Source organism: Salmo salar, chromosome 01 (assembly GCF_965601325.2).
Source record: "Salmo salar chromosome 01, fSalSal1, whole genome shotgun sequence".
Lineage (NCBI taxonomy): Eukaryota > Metazoa > Chordata > Actinopteri > Salmoniformes > Salmonidae > Salmo > Salmo salar.
Window position 1 is genome coordinate 55,837,260 of NC_138291.1, and position 16,396 is coordinate 55,853,655.

The window sequence follows — 16,396 nt, forward strand, 5'->3', positions numbered from 1 at the left end:
AATGTGTCCCTGAACAAGGGGGGGGGGGGGGGGGGGGGTCAAAATCAAAAGTAACAGTCAGTATCTGGTGTGGCCACCAGCTGCATTAAGTACTGCAGTGCATCTCCTCCTCATGGACTGCACCAGATTTGCCAGTTCTTGCTGTGAGATGTTACCCCACTCTTCCACCAAGGCATCTGCAAGTTCCCAGACATTTCTGAGGCGAATGGCCCTAGCCCTCACCCTCAGATCCAACAGGTCCCAGACGTGCTCAATGGGATAGAGATCCGGGCTCTTCGCTGGCCATGGCAGAACACTGACATACCTGTCCTACAGGAAATCACGCACAGAACGAGCAGTATGGCTGATGGCATTGTCATGCTGGAGGGTCATGTCAGGATGAGCTTGCAGGAAGGGTACCACATGAGGGAGATGGATGTCTTCCCTGTAACGCACAGCGTTGAGATTGCCTCCAATGACAACAAGCTCAGTCCGATGATGCTGTGACACACCGCCCCAGACCATGACGGACCCTCCACCTCCAAATCGATCCCGTTCCAGAGTACAGGCCTCGGTGTAACGCTCATTCCTTCGACGATAAACGCAAATCCGACCATCACCCCTGGTGCGACAAAACCACGACTCGTCAGTGAAGAGCACTTTTTGCCAGTCCTGTCTGGTCCAGCGACGGTGGGTTTGTGCCCATAGGCAATGTTGTTGCCAGTGATGTCTGGTGAGGACCTGCCTTACAACAGGCCTACAGCCCTCAGTCCAGCCTCTCTCAGCTTATTGCGGACAGTCTGAGCACTGATGGAGGGATTGTGCGTTCCTGGTGTAACTCGGGCAGTTATTGCTGCCATCCTGTACCTGTCGTGCAGGTGTGATGTTCGGATGTACCGATCCTGTGCAGGTGTTGTTACATGTGGTCCGCCACTGCGAGGACAATCAGCTGTCCATCCTGTCTCCCTGTAGCGCTGTCTTAGGTGTCTCACAGTACGGACATTGCAATTTATTGACCTGGCCACATCTGCAGTCCTCATGCCTTCTTGCAGCATGCCTAAGGCATGTTCACACAGATGAGCAGGGACCCTGGGCATTTTTCTTTTGGTGTTTTTCAGAGTCAGTAGAAAGGCCTCTTTAGTGTCCTAAGTTTTCATGACTGTGACCTTAATTGCCTACCGTCTGTAAGCTGTCAGTGTCTTAACGACCGTACCACAGGTGCATGTTCATTAATTGTTTATGGTTCATCGAACAAGCATGGGAAACAGTGTTTAAACCCTTTACAATGAAGATCTGTGAAGTTATTTGGATTTTTACGAATTATCTTTGAAAGAGAGTCCTGAAAAAGGGGCGTACATTTTTTTTGCTGAGTTTAGATAGTTACAGGTAGGTACCAATACAGATACCAATTAATGTCCAGGGTAATAGACGGTTTCAGCTCTGGAAGACCTCAATCGTTTTAATTGGTGTTGATTGTGCCTTGTACCATACCAAAATGGAAGAAACGCACAAGTGCGATAATATACAAGTATTTTCCTAAATAACAGGAGTGACTTGAGTTGAATAGGTATGGTTCATTCAGTCATTGATTCACAAGGAAACACAGAGAATTCCATACCTGGGAGGAAAGGATATCTCCAGCTCGTGCAGCCGTTCCTTGAAACAGGACAGCTCACTGTCAAACTGTAAAAACTGTGAAGAGAGAGGGGAGGAGGGGGATGAAAGGAGGAAGAAAGAGATACAGTGCACACAGGAAGTATTCACACCCCTTGACTTTTTCAAAAACTTTGTTGTATTATAGCCTGAATTTAAAATTGAGATTTTGTGTCACTGGCCTATACACTCCATAATGTCAGCATTTTATGTTTATTTGTTTTATACTAATTCATAAAAAATTCAAAGCTGAAATGTCTTGACTCAATAAGTATTCAACCCCTTTGTTATGGCAGGCCTAAACAGGTTCAGGAGTAAAAATGTGCTTAAAAAGTCATAAGTTGCATGGACTCACTGTGTGCAATAGTGCTTAACATGGTTTTTGAGGTAGTTATTCATCTCTGTACCTTACATATACAATTATCTGTAAGGTCCCGCAGTCGAGTAGTGAATTTCAAACACAGATTCAACCACAAAGACTAGGAAGGTTTTCCAATGCCTCGCAAAGAAGGGCACCTATTGGTAGATGGGTATAAAATGTAAAAAAGCAGACCGTGAATATCCCTTTGAGCATGGTGTTATTAAGTTATTAATTACACTTTGGATGGTGTATCAATACACCCAGTCACTACAAAGATACAGGCGTTCTTCCTAACTCAGTTGCCGGAGAGGAAGGAAACCGCTCAGGGATTTCACCATGAGGCCAATAGTGACTTTAAAAAAGTTTAATGGCTCTGATAGGAGAAAACTGAGGATGGATGAACAGCATTGTAGTTACTCCACAAGGCACTAAAGTAAAACTGCCAAAGATGTGGCAAAGGAATTAACTTTCTGTCCTGAATACAAAGTGTTATATTTGGGGCAAATCCAATACAACACATTACTGAGTACCACTATCCCATATTTTCAAGCATAGTGGTGGCAGAATCATGTTATGGGTATGCATGTAATCGTTAAGGACTGGGGAGTTTTTCAGGATAAAAAATAAATAGAATGGAGCTAAGCACAGACACTGGGATATGAATTCAACTTTCAGCAGGACAATAACCTAAAAGGCCAAATCTACACTGGAGTTGCTTACCAAGAAGACAGTCAATGTTCCTGAGTGGCTGAGTTACAGTTGACTTAAAAACATGGTTGCCTAGCAATGATCAACAACCAATTTAACAGACTTTGAAGAATTTTAAAAAGAATAATGGGCAAATATTGTACAATCAAGGTGTGCAAAGCTCTTAGAGACTTAATTAACCAGAAAGACTCACAGCTGTAATCGCTGCCAAAGGTGACTAACATGTATTGACTACTTGTGAATACTTATTTAAATTAGATTTCTGTATATAATTTTCAATACATTTGCAAACATTTCTAAAAACATGTTTTCACTTTGTCATGATGGGGTATTGTGTGTAGATGGGTAAGAAAACCCCCAAATATAATAGATTTTTATTTATTCAGGTTATAACAAAATGTGGAATAAGTCAAGGGGTATAAATCATTTATTTAACTACAGTGCCTTCAGAAAGTGTAAAAAATGTATTACAGCATGTAATATCCTCTGCGTCAGTCATCACTCACTGAGTGAATAACTATGAGTGTGTGGTAATTGTGTCAGATAATTGTGTTCGATTACTTTCTCTTCTTTTTTGACGTGTGGATTTGTGCCTTTACCACCATACTGTATAAGTGTCATGAACAGTTTGGTGGTACATAAAGGCATGTGTGTGAGAACAGCTGACCAGTGTTGATGTGTGTGTCCCTGGCCTGGCTATTCCAGAGCCATACCTGTCCTGTCCTACCACAGCTCCCAGTCTGCTGCTGATGGTGGAGGTCTGTCTCTCTAAGCTGACAGTGGATCCAAACAGTCTTCATCAATCATGTCCCCTCCCCCAGCTGCACAACCTCTGACTGCACCAGCACCAACTTACAACCCCCACTCCCCCCTCCATCTCCCCCCCTTCCCAAATCCCATAAATCATTAGTGAGAAGTGCAATTAGCAGATCCTTATACACACTAATTATCTGGGAGATCAGCAGGTAGCAGGGGCACCTGCATTGCTGACTCCCTGAGCGACGGCCAGATATCCAGCAACCCCTGTGATAGCGGGCTCTATTTTAACAAATCTAATGCAATGGTAAATCTAAGCACTGAGTGTAGCGCTATAGGTCCGGAGGTGTATCAGAGATATGTTTGCTATTTTTATAATATTTATTATGAACGCAATAGCTGACGTTAGTGCGAAAGGGCTGGGTTTTGATGAATAAACAAGTTGTAGGTGTGACGAGGGCTTGGCCACTCAGTGGCCAATCGAGGCGTTCCATGGCTTAATACTGCATGCGTTTGTTCTCAAGTTCGGTAGGTGATCGACAGTCTTTGCATTGTCATCAACTCCAATTCGGCTGGGCAGCGGCCCGCCCATTAAGACGTTAGGGTAAAAAAAAAAAGAACACTTGCGATTGGTCAAAACATAATTATTTTAAAAATATAATTCATGTATTATGTTTTAAATGCTCATTAAAGTGAGGTAAATGTGTACGTTTTCCTGTTTGAAAGCATATTGTTCAGAAGAAGCTGTTCAGGTACAACTCTGCCCTTCAGTGACTGCCAGCAGCAGCAGCTCCGCCTCTACGGGCGCATAGGCCGTGTGAACATTGCTTGGATTGTTTTGCCAGATATGCTATGAGGGGGGGAACTGCTCCAATGAAAATCGCAGGATTTCAAAGCATAAATTCTAACAGCACAAAGTAAATGGACCGTCCTGGGCCGCTCAAATGTGTGTTCAGTCAGAACTTCTGGGTCTGCTCTATTCTCCCTCCCAATATGTTTCTCGCGCTAGACGGCTTACTTCCGCACGTGCGACTAGATTTGCTCTATCAGGTACAGATGGTGCTAAAGCAAAAAGCTAATTGTAAAATGATCATAACAGTCATGGGAGCCTGGGACCTGATAAACCAGACGTCAACATCCAACAATAGTGGAAGGACAGAGGGATACAATAGCTAGAACCTTCTCACCGTGGATCTGGTAGGACAAAAAAGCATGACAGTGGCTTATTGTTTCCCCCCATATTGTTCATCAGGTTCTACTGTAGGTGACAGAGTGACATGTTGCGTGGACCAAAACAGCATAAAAACGGGTGCATCACAAAGCATGATCAAATTATTTAGCCAGCTACAGTAATTTTGAGAAACAGTTTGGTCGATTTTTGGGTCAAATTAAACAGTTTTCTACTTTTGCTAGCTGCCATGCCAGTTTCAAATTTTTCTAAACTAATATCTGACTAACTTGGAAATATGAAGTTAATTCAGAACTATACTTTGTGACGTTATGTTAGCTAGCTATCCCCAGTTAGATAATGTGTTTTCACTTGTTGCATTTGCATGCTTGGTGCGTTCTCCCTGGTGCACTCGTTCGTTCGAGAGTGGCTGCTCGTTCTAAATAGTAGAATCGAATCTGTTCAAAACAGTGGCAGCTTGTGCAGAAGTGGTCATTCAATTTTTTCAGTGGTGGAAAAAGTATTTAACTGTTAAACTTGAGTAAAAGTAAAAATACCTTAATAGAAAATGACTCAAGTAAAAGGTGAAAGTCACCCAGTAATATACTACTTCAGTAAAAGTCTAAAAGTATCTGGTTTAAAACACATTCGTACTTTTTACTCCCATACTTCAAAGTAGTAGTTCAGTACTTTGATATGTAAAATTTAAATAGTTTTTTTATGCTGTTATTCTGATGCACAAATCGCTTTATACTGTGCCTTCAAAAAGTATTCACCCCCCTTTTTCCACATTTTGTTGTGCTACAAGGTGGGATTAAAATAGATTTGTCATTTTTTTGTCAACGACCTAAACCAAATACTGTAATGTCAAAGTGGGGAAAAATTCTAACATTTGTAAAAAAAATTAATAAAGTAAAACACTATATCTTGATTACATAAGTATTCAACCGCCTGACTCAATACATGTTACAATCACCTTTGGCAGCAATTACAGCTGTGGGTCTTTCTGGGTAAGTCTCTAAGAGCTTTAAACACCGGGATTGTACAATATTTGCACATTATTCTTAAAAAATATTCTTCAAGCTCTGTCAAGTTAGTTGTTGATCATTGCTAGACAGCCATTTTCAAGTCTTGCCATAGATGTTCAAGCTGATTTAAATCAGTCAAAACTGTAACTAGGCTACTCAGGAACATGGTAAGCAACTCCAGTGTAAATTTGGCCTTGTGTTTTAGGTTATTGTCCTGCTGAAAGGTGAATTTGTCTCCCAGTGTCTGTTGAAAAGCAGACGACCAGGTTTTCCTCTAGGATTTTGCTGGTGCTTAGCTCTATTCCGTTTCTTTCAATCCCCAAAAACTCCTCAGTCTTTGCGATGACAAGCATACTCATAACATGATGCAGCCACCACCATGCTTGAAAATACGCAGTGGCACTCAGTGATGTGTTGTATTTGCCCCAAACATAATGCTTTGATTTCAGGACATAAAGTTAATTTCTTAGCCACATTCTTTTCAGTATTACTTTAGGGCCTTATTGCAAACAGGATGCATTTGCTTGGTTCCTCTCTAGGTTTGTTGCAGGGTTCCTGCTTTTCTATGGAGTTTTTCCCTAGCCACCATGCTTCTACATCTGCATCGATTGCCATTTTAGGTTGAGTTTCTGTATAAGCACTTTGTGACATCTGCTGATGTAAAAGGGTTTATAAACACATTTGATTTGATGTATGTTCTGGAATATTTTTTATTCTGTACAGGCTTCCTTCTTTTCACTCTGTCATTTAGGTTAGTATTGTGGAGTAACTACAATGTCGTATTTCACAGCCATTAAACTCTTTTTTTAAAGTCACCATGGTGAAATCCCTCAGCAACTAGAGTTAGGAAAGACGCCTGTATCTTTGGGACGCTTGTATCGTTGTAGTGACTGGGTGTATTGATACACCATCCAAAGTGTAATTAATAACTTCACCATGCTCAAAGGGATATTCAATGTCTGCTTTTTAATTTTTACCCATCTACCAATAGGTGCCCTTCTTTGCGGTTGAATCTGTGTTTGAAATTCACTGCTAGACTGAGAGACCTTACAGATAATTGTATGTGTGGGATACAGAAACGAGGTAGTCATTCAAAAATCATGTTAAACACTTATTGCGCACAGTCCATTCAACATACTATGTAACTTGTTAAGCACATTTTTACTTCTGAAGTTATTTAGGCTTGCCATAACAAAAGGATTGGATACTTATTGAGTCAAGACATTTCAGCTTTAACATTTGTATTAAATAATAAAAATGTCTAAATACATAATTCCACTTTGACATTATGGGGTGCTGTGTGTAGGCCAGTGACACAAAATCTCAATTTAATCCATTTTAAATTCAGGCTGTAACACAACAAAATTTGGAAAAAGTCAAGGGGTGTGAATACTTTCTGAAGGCACGGTATATCTTCTCAAAGAAACTACCTGCAGTTAGAAAACTTGGAATCATATTTCTGTCATGCTGCTTTGTTGACCACTCCAACCAACTCCTGCCCCGGTATTCAGCCAATCAGCGGCAGCCACTGTGGCACGGAATATTCTCGTCCTAGTCCATTGTGGATTGACAATACAGTTAGCATAGGCGATAGCAACAGTAAAATAAATACAAATACAAATAAATCTCCAGTGTTTGCTCAATATGTTTGGAGTGTTGACTAATGTTGTAATTGTCTTCAACGAGTATAGGCTTTTACGCAATGCAACACGTTGTAAATAAACAAGATATAGCCTTGGCCTACCACTAATATGCCGTTATAGGACAGACAATTTTGAATAGCCTATGTTTGGAAGAGCGTGTCTTTTGTAACCGGACAAAGTGGTGCTCTTTGGAAATGGGAATGGATACAAGCCGATTGGAGGCCTATGTGAATACTGCAAAAGCATGTCGGCAAAAACCCCACGAGTAGACAGACCATTTAGAAACCTTTTATTGATAGGTTGACAACAGACGCATTGCTGTTGAACCAGCTTCCGTTATAGTAGGATAAATGGAGCCTACTATAAAGGGCTTGTTTTTTAATAAAACCTAAAACAAGCAGTTGTTACAGGAAAATAACTTAGCCGTTTCTAAATACGAGTGTCACCGGATTACCTCATCTCTCGTTCCATGATGGGCAATGAGCCTACATTATCTTTTAGGCTTTGGTTTAAGATTTATTTCAAAGTGGTCTCATGAGCCAAACCCTTTATAGATAGTCTTGACAACTTGGCAAATTAATTGGGTATGACAAAAAACAACAATAATTGAGAGTGGGGGAGGCTATGCTTGGTTTTTAATAAAATGAAATGGGGAAAAAATAGATTTACGTTTCTAAATACGAAATTTACGGGCACAAAAAGCACACATCTCTTATCCCATGTGCATATGGGCACTGTTCGTCATGGCTGGATAGGCTGCACTTCCACTGTCAAATTCCATGCCATAAACCAACCACATTACCGCTAACACCAGATTTTGGTTGGTCTTACTGAAATTGCCATTTTGCCATCCGTCCCACCTCGGAGCAAGCGACCTCATATAAAACAGGTAAATTACCAATCCTGCAACTAGGGTTTGAAAACAGAAAAGCGGAGGCTTTTACAGGTCGAAATTGTAAACGAGCATGCGTTTGACAATTGCGCTGGCTAAACGCCAGCCAAAACTAGAGCTCAGTGTCTGATGAGTTCCTAAACACTGCCTGTGTAAGGCTGTCAGTACATTTAACGCTAGTTTAACACTAATGACATTACATTGCTGTGCGACATGTAAAAATGGAGTGAATGGAATGTAGTCGCCATCTAGATGATAATGTACTCTCCATCTAGGTGAAATGACAACAGCAATAATATTTAGAGGAGACATCTAACCAAACGGAGGCCGAGACAGGCAGAAGAGGAGCATTAACCACCATCAGTGGAGTACAATAACAGCCATCAATCCACAAACCCAACACGTTTGTAAACCAGATTAAAACTTTATTGGCATTTTTACATACGTATGTGGGATAAATGTACGTGTGTGTGTATATGTCTGGAGCCTGTGCAAGTGTGTATGAGCGAGTGCTTGTGGGTAAGCGCGAGTAGCCTACTCCATACTTTATGCATGCTTATGTGTAAAGTGTGAGCATCTGTCTGTGTGTGTGTGTGTGTGTGTGTGTGTGTGTGTGTGTGTGTGTGTGTGTGTGTGTGTGTGTGTGTGTGTGTGTGTGTGTGTGTGTGTGTGTGTGTGTGTGTGTGCCAGTGGTGTAGAACAGTGGCCATTACTTTCCAGGCAGTGGGGCCCTCAGACAGAGTCTCTGTGGTTCAGGAGGGCAGATGTGCAGCATTCATCAAACTCACAGAGACAGGGTCACAGGAGAGCTCACACACTGAATGAGGAATAGAGCCCAGAGGATACGCTTCACTGTGCACCACCACCAACACCATCCTCCCAATGACACGCATTGCTCCAAGGGTGTGTGTGTGTGCAGAGAGACCTTGTGTGGAAGAGTGTGCCAGCATATACGTTTATAGAGGTGCAGTACGTAATTGTCCCCGTGTGCGTTATAGTGCCTCAGATCTTTGTTATTCTTACCCTAATAGAGTACCTGTGTATGTGTACACTGGTCTGTTTCTGTGAGTGTGTGTGGACAGGTGTTCTTGTCTCCATGGAGAGTTAGTGCAGCCGGGATGAGAAGTGACACCTTTAAAAGGCAGCAGATGAGCAATGTTGGGGGTGATGAAGCACATTGTGTTTCCATGATGTGTGTGTGTGTGCACAGAGCTTTTAAGTGAATGTTGAGTAATTCATTTAGGTTGACTTGAAAACCCAAAGGCTGAAATTTCACACTACATTTCATCCCGGGTCAATTAAGCATAATGATTTGCTGGTCTGGTAGGTCAGCAGTAAAAAAAAATCCCAGTTTATATTGGTTCAAGGCCTCGTTGCATTATAAAGCTGGCCCAGTAGTTTGTCAGACCGAAATGACCTTGGAGTTGTTGGAGAGGGCTGCTAGCCAATACGGCTCGGGCAATATCGTAGACAAGGAGAAAGATGAGGAAGTGCAGGATCCAGATTTCTTGCTTCTCCTCGATGAGCAACACACACCTAAATCACGCTAGCTGGGATTGTTATAAGAGGGAGAAGTTGCAGGAACAGAGGGAATAAAAGGTCTCTGGGCTGACTGTCCCTCCAACCCGGCCAGTGGTTGTCCAAGCTCATAATTGTGCTTTGATTTACACCTCGTCAAACTATCCCTCTGATAACACCTGCTGCCATTAAAAGCCATCAGTACACACAGAGGTGAAAGGTCATTTAATTTTATTTTTACGGCACACATTTGGCTTATATTGCCAGGACATATTTTTTCTTAGTTTTATGAAATCTTCATTACTTGGTGTGGAATCAATAAACTGTCGCTGATAGGGAATGGCCGAGCGCCTTGAGGGTCAACCTAAACAGCCAGCCGGCTAGAAGCTACAGTCCTATTATGTTCTCTCTTATGATAGTTAAGGTTATATCAATTGCATAATACCTTAAAATCTCAAGGGGGATTGTTAATTCATTAATTTACTTACACTATATGTACAAAAGTATGTGGACACCCCTTCAAATTAGTGGATTCGGCTATTTCAGCCAATTGGTGACAGGTGTATAAAATCGAGCACACATCCATTCAATCGCCATAGACAAACATTGTCAGTAGAATGGCCTTACTGAAGAGCTTAGTGACTTTCAACGTGGCACCGTCATAGGATGCCACCTTTTCAACAAGTCAGTTCGCCAAATTTCGGCCCTGCTAGAGCTGCCCCGGTCAACTGTAAGTGCTGTTACTGTGAAGTGGAAACGTCTAAGGCTCAGCCGCGAAGTGGTAGGCTACACAAGCTCACAGAATGGGACCACCGAGTGCTGAAGTGCGTAAAAAATCATCTGTCCTTGGTTGCAACACTCACTACCAAGTTCAAAATTGCCTCTGGAAGCAACGTCAGCACAAGAACTGTTCTTCGAGAGCTTCATGAAATGGGTTTCCATGGCCGAGCAGCCGCGCATAAGCCTACAATCACCATGCGCAATGACAAGTGTCGGCTGAAGTGGTGTAAAGCTCACCGCCATTGGACTCTGGAGCAGTGGAAACGCGTTCTCTGGAGTGATGAATCACGCTTCACCATCTGGCAGTCCAACGGACGAATCTGGGTTTGGCGGATGCCAGGAGAAAGCTACTTGCCCGAATGCAAAGTGCCAACTGGAAAGTTTTGTGGAGAAGGAACAATGGTCTGGGGCTGTTTTTCATGGTTTGGGCCAGACGATTCTGTGCTTCCAACAGTGGCAACAGTTTGGGGAAGGCCCTTTCCTGTTTCAGCCTGTCAATGCCGCTGTGCAAAAAGGGAGGTCCAGACAGAAATGGTTTGTCGAGATCGGTGTTGAAGAACTTGACTGGCCTGCACAGAGCCCTGACCTCAACCTCATAGTATACCTTTGGGATTAATTGGAATACCGACTGTGAGCCAGGCCTAATCGACCAATATCCGTGCTCGACCTCACTAATGCTCTTGTGGCTAAATGGAAGCAAGTCCCCGCAGCAATGTTCCAACATCTAGCGGAAACAGAAGAGTAGAGGCTGTTATAGCAGCAAAGGCGGGACCAACTCCACCTTAATGCCCATGATTTTGGAATGAGAAGCAGGTGGCCACAAGCAGGTGGCCACATACTTTTGGCCAAGTGTGTATTCCCAGATCTGAGTCAAGGGCAAAAAACACAAAAGTGCCTTTTCCTATAATCCACATTTTGCTCGTTTGCAGACCAAAACATTGACTGGGAGACATTTATAGGACAAGCCATACATGGACATCAACATACAGTACAGTATGTACATACAGTATATATATATATATATATATATATATATATATATATATATAAAAGCACAATGAGCCTTTAGGTGTAGCTAGGTATTCAGGTATAAGAGACAGCACAGGAGCCCATTCTCCCTGGCCTTCCATGTTTATCTTCCCAGCTAAGGTCACACATTATTTAGCATTCTGCTGTATTACCACTTAAGGAAACGGACAGGTAAAATATGAAAGAAGTTTAGCCGGGAAGGTGATTGATATTTATTTAGTTCATTTGGAAAACTCTTGCGGCTTGAGTAATGTTGCGAGTACGCAGGGAGCATGACAAGGAAGAGCGGCCCTGACAGAAAAGTTCATCACTCGCAACAGGACTCCAAAAACACCCCCCTCTTTCCCCAGGACGTCAGCTGATACCACAACTGATAAAGTTAGAATAAAAAGATACTGAAACAAAATCAATGATGGAGAGGGGAGGGAGGCGACTGGATGGAGGATGCGCTACTGGATAGATAGGAGGTAGAGGGGGGCACGCGTCTGCACAGAATCCGTGTCCACGGGGACATATATCCCCCCCACCGCCCGCCCCCTTTACCTCCTCCCCTCAGATGAGGAGCAAGCCCCTGTGCCGCTCGACGCCACCACTCCCAGAAAATGTAATCTTCCCAAATACTCATCAGGGCTCTCCATCGTCCCGGCCTGACAGCGTTCGGGATAATTAATTATACAATTTCGATGGGAATATTGATTAAACAATCCTATTAATCATAGCAAAAGTCAATAGGCATGGACACATTCAATCATGTCCCGACCAATGATTACTCCTCAAAATACAATAATTATTTTTGAGAGCTACCTCGAATTAAATTTCTGTCAAGCTGGTACAAGTCTAGTAGTTGATAAAAGACGCAATGGATTTTTTTTCCTCCTCCGAGGGTTGCAGGGGGGAACATTTATTCTTTTGGAAAGGTAGTTTGTTTTATAAGGATCATAACACGGTGTGTTTAACTCGACCATGACCATCAGATTATCTCTGATCCCCCATTACGCCATTTATCTTGCTGGGCTCTGCACGGGAGAGGGAAAGAAGGAAGTGGGGGCCTCCTGAGGCCCAACACACACACCACATAAACACACACACCAATACTAAAAGAGACACAGACATACAGCCCCACATACACTTACAGTATATACACACAGACAGACACTACTTGAAGAGTCATATGTGTCACATGAATTTTTTCTTTTTTTTCTTCTTAGTTTACATTTTGCTTACTTAGCTAATACAGCTAATTTAGCATACTCAACAACCCGACTCAAACAAAGACGAATGCTATGTATGTTAGCTAGCTGGATAAGGCTATCCAACACCGCAACTCTTCCAAGTCAAGGTAAGCTTTTGGTTTTATTAATTTATTGCCACCGGGGCCCACCGGTGTAACTGTTAAACTGCTGACTGTACACTACTACATGATGTACACATGGTTTGGATTGTGGGTTTACTAATGCGTTAGTTCTAGTATGTTGACTATAACATTAATATCTTGACAACGATGTAGGGGTTAGCGGTTATGGTATTAAAGTTTTATTTGGAGGGGTCTTTGCACCTGGTCACAGACAGCTGTTGTGTTCTGCACTGAAGTCCACAAGTGAAGAAAAAGGTGAGAGGAGGAGAACATGTAGATACGAGAAGGAATTATACAATAAGCAAAGTGATGTTGTATGTGGCTGCTATGAAAGTGAACTGTGTGTGCGGGTGATCAGGGGTGTATTCATTCCACCAATTCTGTTACAAAAACGGAAGTAAACCAAATTGTGAGGGACCTACCTGAATTTGTCCAAAATAAACTCGTCTTACAATAGAAACTGTTCTTAATAATAGAAACTGTTTGAACTAATGATTACACACCCCAGGTAAGGCGATATTGAATTTGGCACTGTATGTCACCTTGATTGGTTAGAGCATTGAGCCAGTAACCGAAAGGTTGCTGGATCGAATCCCCGAGCTGACAAGGTAAAAATCTGCCATTCTGCCCCTAAGCAAGGCAGTTAACCCATTGTTCCCCAGGCGCCGAAGATGTGGATGTCGATTATGGCAGCCCCCCACACCTCTCTGATTCACAGGGGTTGGGTGAAATGCAGAAGACACATTTCAGTTGAAGGCATTCAGTTGTACAACTGACTAGGTGTCCCCCTTTCCCCGATTACGCCAATTTGTCTCTTGACCTGTGCACCTACTAGGGTTGAATGGTGGGAAAGGAGATTTACCGCCCCAAAACCAATCCCTTTTCCCAGGATAAATAACTGAGAAACCGGTAAATTATAATAAATTATTTATATGAACAGCATGGAGTGAAATTGAATGCGATGTCTAAATCTGGCTTCTCTACGGCCTCTGCATGATGAATCATCAACACTCAGGGTGGGGGCAGACAGTCCATCTCAGTATGGAGCGTAGTTCACAATGCATGTAGACCTATCATCTCATCATGGTAACTTTTTTCATGTGACAGGTAGACCTGCATTTGCTGCAGCATAGCCTATGCTACAGTAATATAAAGACCGAATGCGCATCTAATTTACCCATCTCCATCTGGCTTTCGGGGATCTCCTTATTTTTTTATTGCACAGATTATTATTTTTCTAATTGCAGCTGCAGAGTTTTAAAACCTATCACTCATATATTGTTGCTTTAAATTAGTGTATGCATTCTCTCTCAAATTGGCATCCTGTTTCCATTGATCATCCTTAAGATGTTTCTACAACTAGATTGGAGTCCACCTGTGGTCAATTCAATTGATTGGACATGATTCGGAAAGGCTCACACCTGTCTACATAAGGTCCCACAGTTGATAGTGCATGTCAGAGCAAAAAACAAGCCTTGAGGTCAAAGGAATTGTCCATAGATCTCTGAGACAGGATTGTGTTGAGGCACAGATCTGGGGAAGGGTAGCAAATCATTTCTGCAACATTGAAGGTCCCCGAGAACACAGTGGCCTCCATCATTCTTAAATGGAAGTTTGGAACCACCAAGACTCTTCCTAGAGCTGGCCGCCCGGCCAAACTGAGCAAACAGGGTAGAAGGGCCTTGGTCAGGGTGGTGACCAAGAACCTGATGGTCACTCTGACAGAGCTCTAGAGTTCCTCTGTGGAGATGGGAAAACCTTCCAGAAGGACAACCATCTCTGCAGCACTCCACCAATCAGGCCTTTATGGTAGATTGGCCAGACGGAAGTCACTCCTCAGTAAAAGGCATATGACAGCCCACTTGGAGTTTGCCAAAAGACTCTCAAACAATGAGAAACAACATTCTCTGGTCTGATGAAACCAAGATTGAACTCTTATGTTGTATTTTACTTTTCTCCCTTTTTCTCCCCAATTTCCTGGCATCCAATTGGTAGTTACAGTCTTGTCTCATCGCTGCAACTCCCGTACGAACTCGAGAGAGGCGAAGGTTGCGAGTCGTGCGTCCTCCGAATCACAACACAGCCAAGGGTTTAATATTTTCCCGATATTTTACAAATGTTGATAACAGAGAGTATATCAGTTGTCACACGGGTAACCCGGTATTTCCCGCCAAAACCAGATGTGTTATTCAAAAGCATTATAAAGCATATAAATATGCCTATGTCTGGACATTATTTGAGATTTGATTGAAAATTCAAGTCTGATGAGCCATATATTAAATACATTTAATGAGCCCAAGCCAAAAAAGGCCAAATGATTGTGCCGTTATCCAATAAATGATATAGGTTACTGCACATTACGCACAACAGAAAAACATAAGGCCATAGATGTAGCTAGCTACAGTATATGCCGTCTTGGGTAAATACATTTACCTAGCTCCAGTAGGCTAATCTTTTTGGGTGTGAACTGTATAACTATTGTATTGTACTGTATTATGTGGACTGGAATTACGCACATAGTTCAAACCATGATAAATGTGGAAAAAGTCAAGGGGTCTGAATACTTCCCGAATGCAATGCATGTTCAATTGCATGAACATACAGTGACAAGAAAAAGTATGTGAACCCTTTGGAATTATCTGGATTTCTGCATAAATTGGTCATAAAATTAGATCTGATCTTCATCTAAGTCACAACAGACAAACACAGTGTGCTTAAACTAATAAGAAAAATACAATCATTTGTGTGTTGTCTATATCGAATACATTATTTAAACATTCACAGTGTAGGTTGGATGTGAACCCCTAGGCTAATGGCTTCTCCAAAAGCTAATTGGAGTCAGGAATCAGCTAAAATGGAGTACAATCATTGAGACAAGATTGGAGACGTTGGTTAGAGCTGCCCTGCCCTATAAAAAACTCACAAGATTTGAGTTTGCTATTCACAAGAAGTGTTGCCTGATGTGAACCATGAAAATATTCTGTGGACAGATGAAACTAAAGTTGAGTTGTTTAGAAGGAACACACAACACTATGTGTGGAGAGAAAAAAGGCACAGCACACCAACATCAAAATCTCATCCCAACTGTAAAGTATGGTGGAGGGAGCATCATGGTTTGGAGCTACTTCGCTGTCTCAGGGTCTGGACAGCTTACTGTCATCGATGGAAAAATGAATTCCCAAGTTTATCAAGACATTTTGCAGGAGAATGTAAGGCTATCTGTCCGCCAATTGAAGCTCAACAGAAGATGGGTGATGCATCAGCACAATGACCCAAAACACAGAAGTAAATGGCTTCAACAGAAAAGAACACGCCTTCTGGAGTGGACCAGTCAGAGTCCTGACCTCAACCTGATTGAGATACTGTGGCATGATCTCAAGAGAGCAGTTTACACCAGAAATTCCAAGAATATTGCTGAACTGAAACAATTTTGTGAAGAGTAATGGGCCAAAATTCTTCCTGAATGTTTTGCAGGTCTGATCCGCAACTACAGAAAACGTTTGGTTGAGGTTATTGCCGCCAAAGGA

The 16,396-nt window shown here is 42.3% G+C and overlaps 1 protein-coding gene across 2 annotated transcripts in view; it reads right to left on the reverse strand.

Annotated features, from left to right (window-relative positions):
- The window catches only part of inpp5a (inositol polyphosphate-5-phosphatase A), a 200,466-nt gene that overhangs the window by 13,474 nt on the left and 170,596 nt on the right, over nucleotides 1–16,396 (reverse strand). For both annotated transcript variants that reach the window (XM_014200229.3, XM_014200220.3), the window contains exon 12: nucleotides 1,598–1,671. In XM_014200229.3, the coding sequence (XP_014055704.1) occupies nucleotides 1,598–1,671 (74 nt within the window). The remainder of the gene's footprint in view (nucleotides 1–1,597; nucleotides 1,672–16,396) is intronic.